Source organism: Lutra lutra, chromosome 5 (genome assembly GCF_902655055.1).
Source record: "Lutra lutra chromosome 5, mLutLut1.2, whole genome shotgun sequence".
NCBI lineage: Eukaryota > Metazoa > Chordata > Mammalia > Carnivora > Mustelidae > Lutra > Lutra lutra.
The window spans coordinates 95,565,684-95,579,023 of NC_062282.1; the positions used below are offsets into that span (position 1 = coordinate 95,565,684).

The 13,340-nt window shown below is 38.0% G+C and overlaps 1 protein-coding gene across 4 annotated transcripts in view; it reads right to left on the reverse strand.

Moving 5' to 3' along the window:
- Window positions 1–13,340, reverse strand: part of CENPK (centromere protein K) — a 50,530-nt gene that overhangs the window by 26,456 nt on the left and 10,734 nt on the right. For all 4 annotated transcript variants that reach the window (XR_007127418.1, XM_047729755.1, XM_047729753.1 and 1 more), the window contains 2 exons: window positions 7,427–7,575; window positions 5,092–5,148 (listed from right to left, as the gene is read on the reverse strand). Coding sequence is in view for 3 of the 4 variants with exons in the window: in XM_047729755.1 (XP_047585711.1) it covers window positions 5,092–5,148; window positions 7,427–7,543 (174 nt within the window). In the remaining variant the exon portion in view is untranslated. The remainder of the gene's footprint in view (window positions 1–5,091; window positions 5,149–7,426; window positions 7,576–13,340) is intronic.

Here is a 13,340-nt window from a genome sequence, read left to right on the forward strand (position 1 = left end):
AGGATATTTGAAAGCTTTATGTAATTACATAAAAATGCATTTTCAGTTTTTAAATTTTTTACCAAAGGAGACTTTAACATTATTTTCTTATAGGTAATTAAACATGAATGTGAAAGGTTTGTTGTGAACCATAAAGCAATTTTATAAATGCTAATTATAACTAAGAAACAACAAATTCTTTTTTTTAATATGTAAATGTTGACAATGTATAGAAGTCTTCACCCTGACTGCTTCACTTCTTTTTTTTTTTTTAAAGAATTTTAAAGATTTTATTTATTTATTTGTCAGAGAGCAAGAGCGAGCACAGGCAGACAGAATGGCAGGCAGAGGGAGAAGCAGGCTCCCCGCCAAGCAAGGAGCCCGATGTGGGACTCGATCCCAGGACGCTGGGATCATGACCTGAGCCGAAGGCAGCTGCTTAACCAACTGAGCCACCCAGGCGTCCCAAGAAACAACAAATTCTTAAAAAGTAGTATGTAAACTACACAAAACTATCTTAAGAAATTGGTATCACTTTTCCTGCACATATTAGGTTGAAATGCATCAAATAACAAATATTCAATTTTTAATCTTTAAAAAAACAAGTAATTTCATACACTTCAACCTTATACTATGTTGATGAAGTACAGTTCTTACCTTCCCAAAGCCCAACTAAGGCAAACACTCAAATTATTTCTGATCTTGCCATAAACAATACTTCCTAAAAAACAATAGCAGTATTTCTAAAGTGATTTATATGAAATTTGAGAATCCCTTCCATTTTCTTTTTTTTTTTTAAAGATTTTTTATTTATTTATTTGACAGAGAGAGACAGAGCGAGAGAGAGAATGCAAGCAGGGGAAGTGGGAGAGGGAGAAGCAGGCTTCCCATGGAGCAGGGAGCCCGATGTGGGGCTTGATGTGGGGCTCGATGTGGGGCTCGATCCCAGGACCCTGGGATCATGACCGGAGCCGAAGGCAGACGCTTAACGACTGAGCCACCCAGGCGCCCCAGAGAATCCCTTCCATTTTCTTACTTAAAATAACTTCTTTCTTTAAAAACGGAATTTTAGGAGCATAACAAATAGCATGGAGGACAAGGGGAGATGGAGAGGAGAAGGGAGTTGAGGGAAATTGGAAGGGGAGGTGAACCATGAGAGACTATGGACTCTGAAAAACGATCTGAGAATTTTGAAGGGGTGGGGGGTGGGAGGTTGGGGGCACCAGGTGGTGGGTATTGTAGAGGGCACGGATTGCATGGAGCACTGGGTGTGGTGCAAAAATAATGAATACTGTTATGCTGAAAAAAATAAAAAAAATTAAAAAAAAAAAACGGAATTTTAATGCTGAAATTTTAATGTTAATAGGTACACAAAAAAGGTAACCAAGCAAGCCTGAGATTAGTTAAAGGCCTGCTTTCAGGGTTGGCCCTTGGCTGGCATCTGGGAACTTGTATTTTGAGACGGTTCCCACCAAAACTTATTAAGAGTGGCTCATTGTGACTTAACTGTTTTTGCAAAGAATATGACTTAGGCTGAACACCTGCTTTCCTTTTGGAAGTCTGGTATTTTGTAACTGCTACGCAGCAGGTGCCTATGTGACTAGTCCCCACAAAACACCTTGGTCATTGAATCTTTTTTTTTTTTTTAAAGATTTTTTATTTATTTGTCAGAGAGAGAGAGAATGAGCACAGGCAGACAGAATGGCAGGCAGAGGCTGAGGGAGAAGCAGGCTCCCCGCTGAGCAAGGAGCCCGATGTGTGGGACTCGATCCCAGGGCGCCGGGATCATGACCTGAGCCGAAGGCAGTTGCTTAACCAACTGAGCCACCCAGGCGTCCCTTGGTCATTGAATCTTAATGAGGTTCCCTGGTAGAAAACATTTCACACCGTTATAACTCCTTGGGGGAATTAAGAACATCTTGTATGATTCCGCTAAGAGAGGACTCCTCAAAGCTTTTGTCTTATATCCTCTGGACTTTACCTTATAGTCCTTTTCCCTTTGTTGATTTTAGTGTGCATCCTTTTAATGTAATGTATCTTATCCATGAATATAACTATACACTGAGCCTTGTGAGTTCTCCTGTGAGTTAACGTGAGTGTTGTGAATTACCACTGGGGTTAATCTTGGGGACTCTCAACACAATAGGAAAAGATATTTTGTGGATCCCTTACACAATGTTCTTATTAACTACCTCAGGTTGGATTCTTTACAACTATATAAGCACTTCCACCAAAGCCAGTTGTTTGTTTGGCTCACTGCATGAAAATCATTCAGGAAATGTACAGGCCCAATCACTAGTGATTCTTTTTTTTTTCGTGGGGGGGGGGATTTAAAAATGTACTCCTTCAATTACTATTTATACCACCTGGTATTCCTTTTCTTTAAACTATGCAATTATTTTATTTTACTTTTTTACTTTGAGAAGATTTTTATTTTAATTCAATTAACATACAACATACTATTAGTTATAGAGGTATAAATCAATCATTCATTGGTCTTATATAATACCCAGTGCTCATCACATCACGTGCCCTCCCTAATATCCATCACCTAGTTACCCCATCACCATACCCCTTCCCCTCCAGCAACCCTCAATTTGTTTCCTATGATTAAGAGTCTCTTAGAGTTTGTCTCCCTCTTCAATATCATATTGCTTTGATTTCTCCTCTTTTTCCCTATAATCCTGTTTTATTTCTTAAATTCCACAAGAGTGAGATCATATGATAATTGTCTTTCTCTGATTAACTTATTTTGTCTAGCAAATTACCTTCTAGTTCCATCCATGTCATTGCAAATGGCAAGATCTCTCTCTTTTTTTTTTTTTTTTTTTTTTTGATGGCTGAGTATTCCATTGTATATATGTATCACATCTTCTTTATCCATTCATCTGTCAATGGACATCTGGGCTCTTTCCATAGTTTGGCTATTGTGGACATTGCTGCTATAAACCTTGGGATGCAGGTGCCCCTTTGGATCACTACATTTGTATCTCTGGGGTAAATACATAGTAGTGCAATAGCTGGGTCATATGGTAGCTCTATTTTCAACCTCTTGAGGAATCTCCATACTGTGTTCCAGAGTGTCTGCTCCACCTTACTAATAATACTGATTCAGCAGGTCTCAGTTTCTACAATATGAAAGCCATATTTCCCAAGAAAACCAGATAACAGTTTATTTATTATACAAGGCTGTTTCCAATACAATATTCAGTTTTACCTGGTATAAGAGAACTCTATATTTATTGATAGATGCAAAATTTTTTAAGAAGATGGCTTAATTCTCTATTACTAATTTTTAAAGAGCTCATATAATAGATACTTCCAAAAGTGACAAGTTAGTTTTTTCCCCTTCTTTTTCTCTCTCATTCTCATTTTTATTCAGTATTGTTATGTCACAGATTTTCATTTTTTCATATTGTTATAATCAATCAAGGTCATTATTCCTTTTCATGCTCCAATGATATCAAATTTATGTTTTTATGGAGCAGGAGTTCAATCTTTATTTTTCATAACTTACTTTTTTTTTTTTTAAAGATTTTATTTATTTATTTGACAGACAGAGATCACAAGTAGGCAGAGAGGCAGGCAGAGAGAGAGAGGAAGAAGCAGGCTCCCTGCTGAGCAGAGAGCCGGATGCGGGACTCAATCCCAGGACCCCAAGATCATGACCTGAAGGCAGCGGCTTAACCCACTGAGCCACCCAGGCGCCCATAACTTACTTTTTTTCAAATTAGACAGTTTTACACTAAATAAAACAAAGGAAACTTAAATCACCAATAGTTTACACATAAACTTGATTCCAGTTGTAACGAAAAGAAATAGAACAAAAAATGAAAGCCCTCAAGAAAGTTTCCATATTAAATCTCCCTCCATAAACTGATGACTGCTGGTCCTGATTCTGACTTCACTTGTCTTCTGCCCTGTAAAAGGCCATGAAGCACATGAACCCCCAACTGGAGCTTGCTGGTGGCAGACACAAGCATACACCTTCCTCACCTGCTGTCCTTGTAACAAACAGAACCTGTTTTTAAATGTAAACTGTGTGATTCGGAATTCAGGAGTACCTTCAATTGGTTCTTATGTCTTCTGACATGCTACTACCAGTTTAGAGATCTTTCTTTAGAGTCAATTGTATATTTGACTGTGTTCTTAAAGTTAACACTAAAACATTTTTAATTTTTCATATGGACAAATATATCTGGTTTTCTTTTATAATATCTAGGTTTCAACTATTAGCCAAGAAGTTTGCCTTATCCTTAGATTGCACAAATAGTCCCCCAACTTTTCTTGTTAGATTTTTATAACAATCGATCCAGAATATATGTTTCTACAATGAAATACAGAAGTCCAATTTTATTTTCTCCCAAATGGATAACTAGTTGCACCACTATCATTTATTAACTAATTCATCCTTTTCCCACAAACTGGCTATCATCTTTGTCTTTTTTTTTTTTTTTTTTTTTTTTTTTTTTTTTTACAGAGAGAGAGAGCGATCATAAGTAGTCAGAGGCAGGCAGAGAGAAGGGGGAAGCAGGCTCCCCGCTGAGCAGAGAGCACAATGTGGGGCTCGATCCCAGGACCCTGAGATCATGACCTGAGCCAAAGGCAGAGGATTAACCCGCTGAGCCACCCAGGTGCCCCATCTTTGTCGTTTTTAAAATTCTGAATCCATTGCACTGATCCACTGGTATATTCCTAAACCAATTTCATAGGTCCTTAATTATTAAAATGGATATCTTAATCCTTTATTTAAGCATATAATAAAATCAGTTAAGGTTTCACACATACAGTAAAAAAAAAAAACTGGCTATTATACCCAAGACAAAGTAGAATAGGTGTTCAAATTTTTAACAAGGTATCTTAATTGCAGTTTTTCACTCAACAGTTAAACATATGTGTAACTATTAAAAGATAATAAAGAAAATATTTATAATACTTTATTTTAAAAGTATTTAGAATATTTCTCTTAAATCAGGAAGAGTAGAGAATTTTCCAAGTGATTAAGCATAAAGGTATCAACAAACTTTCATTCATATAGATGAATAATATTCTTATCCAAAACAAAATGAATTAAACTTATCTATTTTTAGGAAGAAAAAAAAGGATTCATACCTGAGCATTTGAATCAGTGAGTGTCTCAGTTCCAACAAGTGATAATTTTTTCTGACACTTGATTTAAAAAGTAAATAAAAACAAAACAAAAAGCAAAGCAAAACAAAAAAAGTAAATAAAACAAGTCATACACTATAAGCTTTTATATATAACAATTACTTTTCCCTCTTTTATACCAGTCAGTGTAATATTCCTTTTAAAATAATAAATACAAATAACTGATGTAAGAGAAGAGTTTACATTCCTCACTTTCTAAGCAAGAGTATCAGGAAGGCCCCCAAACAGGTCCCATGGTGAATACATCAAAAGTAGAAAGGGATACTAGAGTCTACATAGAACAAAAAAATGAGCATAAGAAATAAAGAAAAAGAAAATACGAACTAATAGCTAGAGTGAATTTGAAGTTAGATAATAGAAAAATAGGAAATAAGAGAATAAGAAGGAAAGCACTGTAGAAAAATAACAAAAAGAGGTAAAAAGATAGTTAAGATCATTAGAAAAAATAGCCTTCAGGAGATACTGTTTCTATTCCATTTAAAAAAAAAAAAACCACAACCATTAATAGTGATTATATCTGACTGAAAATATGGGTAGTTTAAATTTTACTCGTGTTTATTTCTAGTAGCAGTTATCTCTTTATAAAAAAAAACTTTTTTTAAAGATTTATTTATTTGAGAGCAAGCAGGGGCAGGGAGAGGGGCAAAGGAGAAGAGAGAAAGAATCCCAAGCAGACTACATGCTAAGTTCAGAGCCCAACATGGAGCTTTATTTCCAAACCCTGAGATCACTACCTGAGCTGAAATAAAGACTTAACTGACTACACCACCCAGGCACCCTCCAAAAATTATTATCTTTAAATTCCAATTTCTATACTGAAAAAATACCAAAACAAATAAAAAACAATTATATATATTATCTTGAAAATACACTAATCATAGAGAGTACCAATAATTTATATTAAAAAATAATTTAAAAAAAAGAAAAAAGGAAAAAAAGAAAACCAATAACCTGCCCTAATATAAAATTTTACTGCAAAGAACAGGATGTGAAGCCTGTGGCCTAAACCATACACTATGCTAGTAGAAAAAACTTTTACCAATATACTGCAATTTGCCAGAAATGATTCTGGCTTATCAGAAAATGTACATAAATTTCAAAGACAACTTTTTCTAAATTAATTCATATTTTCACTCAAACTCCGTAATTACATGTTCTCTCTACTTCTCTATTCTGTCTTAGGAAATGAACCTCACCAAGGTTGGCCCAAATGAGAAACCTGAAAATACCGTAATTTTCCCCCATTTCACAACAATTAAATTCCAAATCCTTTTGGTCCTACCTCCTCAGTAACTCTTGAAACCTACCATTTGCAATGATAGGATTTAGCCCTACAGTACTTATCAGAGCTAGTACTAGAGCCTTGTAAATGCTCTTTCGACCTACAGTCCCCATCCTCTATATTTCATTTTCTTCAAAATCACCAAGTACTTTTCCCAAACTGCATCTCAAGTCACTTCACGTTTATAATCTTTTAATAGCTACCCATACTATAAACTCAACAAAATCCTCCATGTTTTTGCTCCTAATTACTTTTCCAGCCTCACTCCACAGATCGTTCTTCTAATTTACTAAGTCGTAATATTCTACCTAGAATTCTCTAATCTTTCCCAATGTTTATATATTTTGTTCCTTCTCCTTTGTGTAACTCTCTCAGAGGTTACTTCCTATTTATTCTCTAGAAATGAATTCAGTTTCTATTGCTTTTTATTTATTTATTTAATTTTTAGAGGTGGTGGGAGGGGTTGAAGGAGAGGGAGAGAGAATCTTAAGGCTCCCACGCAACCCAGAGCCTGATGCAGAGCCCGATCTCAGAACCCTGAGATCATGACCCAAGGCGAAAGCAAGAGTCGGACACTTAACCAACTGAGCCACCTTAGGCACCCCTAGTTATTATTCCTTTTAGAAAGCTATCCTTGACTCTTTCAATCTAGGTTTATTACTTGACCTAAAGATGTCTTTGCATTTCTACCACAATATTTCTAATACAATGGCTACTGCCTCTATTAGAAGATAACCTAATATGGCAGGGACTGTCAATAATTTTTTCTCTTTCTATAGCTCTATATTCTGTGGCATAAAGAATCTCAAATAAATGCTTAAAGGTCTAAAAGCTATATATAACATTTATCGTATAATATATGGCTTTAAGGAACCAGCATGATTATTTTTCTTAAGTCTATTAATGAAATGGAATTAAATCTTATAGTAGTTAATATATATATATATATATATATATATATATATATATATATCACTTTTACCTCTTGGTACTTACTTCTTCCATATCTTTCCACATTTCTTCACATTCTTTAATAAGTTCTTCTTCAGCATTTGTAACAACTTCCATATCTGTAGTACTGTCTGGATCCAGATCTTGCTGATTCACTGACATGTGCCTTATAATAATTAGCCTTGTAAGAAAAACTGAAGTGAAAAATATTTATTCATTTAACAATATTGCTGAACACCTATCACCTCCCAGATACTCACCTAGGAACTATATATGTGAACAGTGAATAAAATGGGCAAAAATCTTTCCCTATCATGGGACTTACATTTTTCTCTCTTTCTCTCTCTCTATATATATCAAATAATTTACAAATGGAAATAATAACTTTTTAAAAAAGATTTATTTATTTATTGAGAGAGACAGAGAGAGCGAGAGAGAGTGCATGGTAGTAGGTGAAGGGGCAAAGTGAGAGAGACAGATAGAATCTTCAAGCAGACTCCCCACTAAGTGAAGAACCTAAGTGGGGCTCCCTCCCAGGACCCTAAGATCATGAGCTGAGCTGAATCAAGAGTGGGATGCTTAACCAAGTGAGCCATCCAGGAACCCCAATATAAGTGGAAATAATTATAATTTTACGGAGGAAAGCAAGACAGGGAAGAAAACAGGAAGTGCTTGGGCAGAGGTAATACAATTTTATAAACAATGTGGTCACTTAAAGTCATTGAGAAGTTGACAAATGAGCAAAAAACATGAAGAGATAAGGAAGTGAAACATGGGGATATTTAGAGTAAGAGGCTGCAGGCAGGGCAAAGACCCTGGGGCAGGAAATATGACTGGCATGTTCCTGGAGCAGTAAAGCAGCCAGTGTGATTGGAGCAAAGTAAAGCAGAGAACACAAGATGGAATCAGAGAGATTAGAGGGATGAGACCATGTGGATTTTGTAGGCCATTTTAACAACTTAAACTGAGATAATAAACAATTAGAGGGTTTTCAATAGGAGAATGACTTAATTTGAATTAAATTTTAACAGTAAAATTCTGGTTAACAACAGCCAGTAAGGTGAGAAGCAGAAAACTAGTTAGAAAGCTCTGGCAATGATCCAAGAAATTTTTTATTATTAAAAAAGTTTAGAACTGGGGCGCCTGGGTGGTTCAGTGGGTTATGCCTCTGCCTTCAGCTCGGGTCATGATCTCAGGGTCCTGGGATCCAGCCCCACATTGGGCTCTCTGCTCAGCGGGGAACGTGCTTCTCCCTCTCTCTCTGTACCTACCTCTCTGCCTACTTGTGATCTCTCTCTCTGTGAAATAAATAAATAAAATCTTAAAAAAAAAAAGTTTAAAACTAAGTAATTCGAAAGATGGAGTTGCCAGTTGATTTCTAAGATGAAGAAGAGAGTGGAGGAAACAGATTCAGCAAGATATGGGGGAGAGATGATTAAGAATTCAATTTCAGACTTGCTAAAAAAGTGCAGATGTTGATTAAGCAACTGAATGTATGTGTATGGAGTTCAAGGGGAAGTTTCAAGCTAAAATTCGAGTCATCACCATACAAAATATTTAAAGCCGTGAGACTGGGTGAGATCACAAAAGCAAGATTGTACAGGCAGAAATGAGAAGAGTTCCAGATCTGGAGAAAATGAGGAAGAACCACCAAAATAGTCTAAAAAGCACCAAAAGGGTAAGAGGAAAATTAATAGAGAGTATGAAATCCTGAAATTCAAAATACAAAAGTACTAAAGGAAGGAGTGATGAATTATCAAATTATCAAATATGAGAAAGGTAAATTAGATAAAACGGAATTGACAATTTACTTAGCAATATGAGTTGAGGACTGTATTTTCCAAAACAGTCACAGCAATATTTCAGGTTATCACTCCCTATTGAGAGTTAGAGCCTATTTATCCTCCCCATGAACCTATGACTTTCTGACCGTCTTTATGAATAGAAGTCACTATGAAAGTGACTTCTAAGACTAAGTCATAAAAGGCAATAGCACTAATATCTCAGAACAGTCTCAGAATACTCTCCCTTACAAAGCAGCTAACATTCTGTGAGAAAGTCCAAACTGGCACAAATGAAGAGACCAATGGTGAAACCCATAGAGAAAGGAACTGAGGTTCGCAGCTAAAAGCTAGCATCAACCATTAGACATGCACATGAACATTCTTCATGATTCAGCCCTTAGATTATTGAGTCTTCTAGACAAGGGCCTAGACATTGTGGAAGAGAAAAAAGCTGTCCTGCTGCATTCTGTCTAAATTCTTGATGCAAAGAATTGTTGAGCAAAGTAAACGGTCGCGTTACACCTCTAAGTCTTAGGATAATTTGTCACAATAATTTCAGTGGAGTAAATACACAAAACTGGAGGCCTTTATAAGAGTAGTTTTAGTAGAGAGGCACCTGGGTGGCTCACACAGTAGAGCATCTGACCCTTGATTTCAGCTTAGGTCATGATCTCAGGGTCGTGAGATAGAGCCCTGCATGGGCTCTATGCTCAGTGGGGAGTCCACGTGAGAGTCTCTCTCTGCTTCTCCCCATTCTCGCTTGCGTGCACTTTCTCTCTCTCTCTAAAATAAATAAATCTTCAGGGTAAAAAAAAAACCAAGAAAATAGAGCATCTTAAATGACATAGAAGGAAATATTGTAGAAGTCGCAGGAGAGAAAGAAGAATGAGATTTAATACACATGTAGAGGGGTTGATTTAAGATTGAAGTATATATAGTTCATCCAGGGTAGGCAGAATATTAGGGGCATAGAGGCAGTACATGAGTAGATGTGTTGACAGGATCTTTTGGAAGTTCTATTTGGACTGCTTCTCTTTTCTCAGGAAAATGGCTAACTAAGGTCAGAGGATATGAATGAGGATGGGGAAAAGCACTGAAGATTTAAGAAATATATTAAGAAATGTATAAAATACATATATAAGAGAATGGGAAAGAATAAAATAGTAGGATAAATGGGTAGCATTAAATGCCCACTTGAGATTATTAGTTATCAATTTAAAGGGAAACTAAAACATGGTTATATGTTTTCTTCTATAGTGTAGCAGCACAGATGCAGATGCAGACAAAGACAAAGTGAAAGAATGAGTCTTTCAGGTATGACCACAGGAATGAGTAACTATTCTAAGACGAAGAATATAATCACTAGAGGAAAATCGGTCAAGAAAAAGAAAGGCGGGGAGGAGTCAAGATGGCGGAGAAGTAGCAGGCTGAGACTACTTCAGGTAGCGGGAGATCAGCTAGATAGCTTATCTAAAGATTGCAAACACCTACAAATCCAATGGGAGATCGAAGAGAAGAACAGCAACTCTAGAAACAGAAAATCAACCACTTTCTGAAAGGTAGGACTGGCGGAGAAGTGAATCCAAAGCGACGGGAAGATAGACCGTGGGGGGAGGGGCCGGCTCCCCGCAAGCAGCGGAGCAACGGAGCACAAAAGCAGGACTTTTAAAAGTCTGTTCCGCTGAGGGACATCGCTCCAGAGGCTTAACTGGGGTGAAGCCCACGCAGGGTCAGCGTGGCCTCAGGTCCCGCAGGGTCACAGAAGGATTGGGTGTGTCTGAGTGTCGCAGAGCTTACAGGTATTAGAACGGGGAAGCCAGCTACAGAGACAGAGCCGAGGAGTGAGCTCTAAGCTTGGGGTTACCTTGAACCAGTTGCAGGCTCGGTCAGCTTGGAGCACGGCCGGAGGCCAGGGTGACGGGAGTAATTGGGCGCTGTTCTCTGAGGGCGCACTGAGGAGTGGGGCCCCGGGCTCTCGGCTCCTCTGGGCCGGAGACCGAGAGGCTGCCATCTTCATTCCCGCCCTCCGGAACTCTACAGAAAGCGCTCAGGGAACAAAAGCTCCCGAAAGCGAACCCGAGCGGATTACTCAGCCCGGCCCCAGGTAAGGGCGGTGCAACTCCACCTGGGGCAAAGACACTTGAGAATCACTACAACAGGCCCCTCCCCCAGAAGATCAACAAGAAACCCAGCCAGGACCGAGTTCACCTACCAAGGACTGCAGTTTCAATACCAAGGAGAGCGGCGGAATTCCAGAGGAGAAAAAAGCAAAGCACGGAACTCATGGCTTTCTCCCCATGATTCTTTAGCCTTGCAGTTAATTTAATTTTTTTTTCTTTTTCAATTTTTTTTTCTTCTTCTGCTAAATTTTTTAACTTTTACCCTTTCTTTTTTTTTTTTAAAGATTTTATTTATTCATTTGACAGAGAGAGATCACAAGTAGGCAGAGAGGCAGGCAGAGAGAGAGGAAGAAGCAGGCTTCTGAGCAGAGAGCCCGATGCGGGGCTCGATCCCAGGACCCTGAGATCACGACCTGAGCCGAAGGCAGCGGCCTAACACGCTGAGCCACCCAGGCGCCCCACCCTTTTCTTTTTTAACGTTTTTTAACTAGTTTATCTAATATATATATATTTTTTTCCTTTTTATATTTTTTCTTTATTGGTTTTCTTTTTTTAATTGATTCTTTTTTTTTTTTTCTTTCTGAACCTCTTCTTATCCCCTTTCTCCCCCCTCATGATTTGGGATCTCTTCTGATTTGGCTAAAGCATATTTTCCTGGGGTTGTTGCCACCCTTTTAGTATTTTACTTGCTCCTTCATATACTCTTATCTGGACAAAATGACAAGGTGGAAAAATTCACCACAAAAAAAAGAACAAGAGGCAGTACCAAAGGCTAGGGACCTAATCCATACAGACATTGGTAATATGTCAGATCCAGAGTTCAGAATGACGATTCTCAAGGTTCTAGCCGGGCTCGAAAAAGGCATGGAAGATATTAGAGAAACCCTCTCGGTAGATATAAAAACCCTTTCTGGAGAAATAAAAGAACTAAAATCTAACCAAGTTGAAATCAAAAAAGCTATTAATGAGGTGCAAACAAAAATGGAGGCTCTGACGGCTAGGATAAATGAGGCAGAAGAAAGAATTAGCGATATAGAAGACCAAATGACAGGGAATAAAGAAGCTGAGTAAAAGAGGGACAAACAGCTACTGGACCACGAGGGGAGAATTCGAGAGATAAGTGACACCATAAGACGAAACAACATTAGAATAACTGGGATTCCAGAAGAAGAGGAAACAGAGAGGGGAGCAGAAGGTATATTGGAGATTATTATTGGAGAGAATTTCCCCAATATGGCAAAGGGAACAAGCATCAAAATTCAGGAGGTTCAGAGAACCCCCCTCAAAATCAATAAGAACAGGTCCACACCCCGTCACCTAATAGTAAAATTTACAAGTCTTAGTGACAAAGAGAAGATCCTGAAAGCAGCCCGGGAAAAGAAGTCTGTAACGTACAATGGTAAAAATATTAGATTGGCAGCAGACTTATCCACAGAGACCTGGCAGGCCAGAAAGAGCTGGCATGATATATTCAGAGTACTAAACGAGAAAAACATGCAGCCAAGAATACTATATCCAGCTAGGCTATCATTGAAAATAGAAGGAGAGATTAAAAGCTTCCAGGACAAACAAAAACTGAAAGAATTTGCAAATACCAAACCAGCTCTACAGGAAATATTGAAAGGGGGCCTCTAAGCAAAGAGAGACCCTAAAAGTAGTAGATCAGAAAGAAACAGAGACAATATACAATAACAGTCACCTTACAGGCAATACAATGGCACTAAGTTCATATCTCTCAATACTTACCCTGAATGTTAATGGGCTAAATGCCCAAATTAAAAGACACAGGGTAGGGGCGCCTGGGTGGCTCAGTGGGTTAAGCCGCTGCCTTCGGCTCAGGTCATGATCCCAGGTCCTGGGTTCAAGCCCCACATCGGGCTCTCTGCTCAGCAGGGAGCCTGCTTCCTCCTCTCTCTCTGCCTGCCTCTCTGCTTACTTGTGATTTCTCTCTGTCAAATAAATAAATAAAATCTTTAAAAAAAAAAAAAAAGACACAGGGTATCAGAATGGACAAAAAAACAAAACCCATCTATATGTTGCCTACAAGAAACTCAT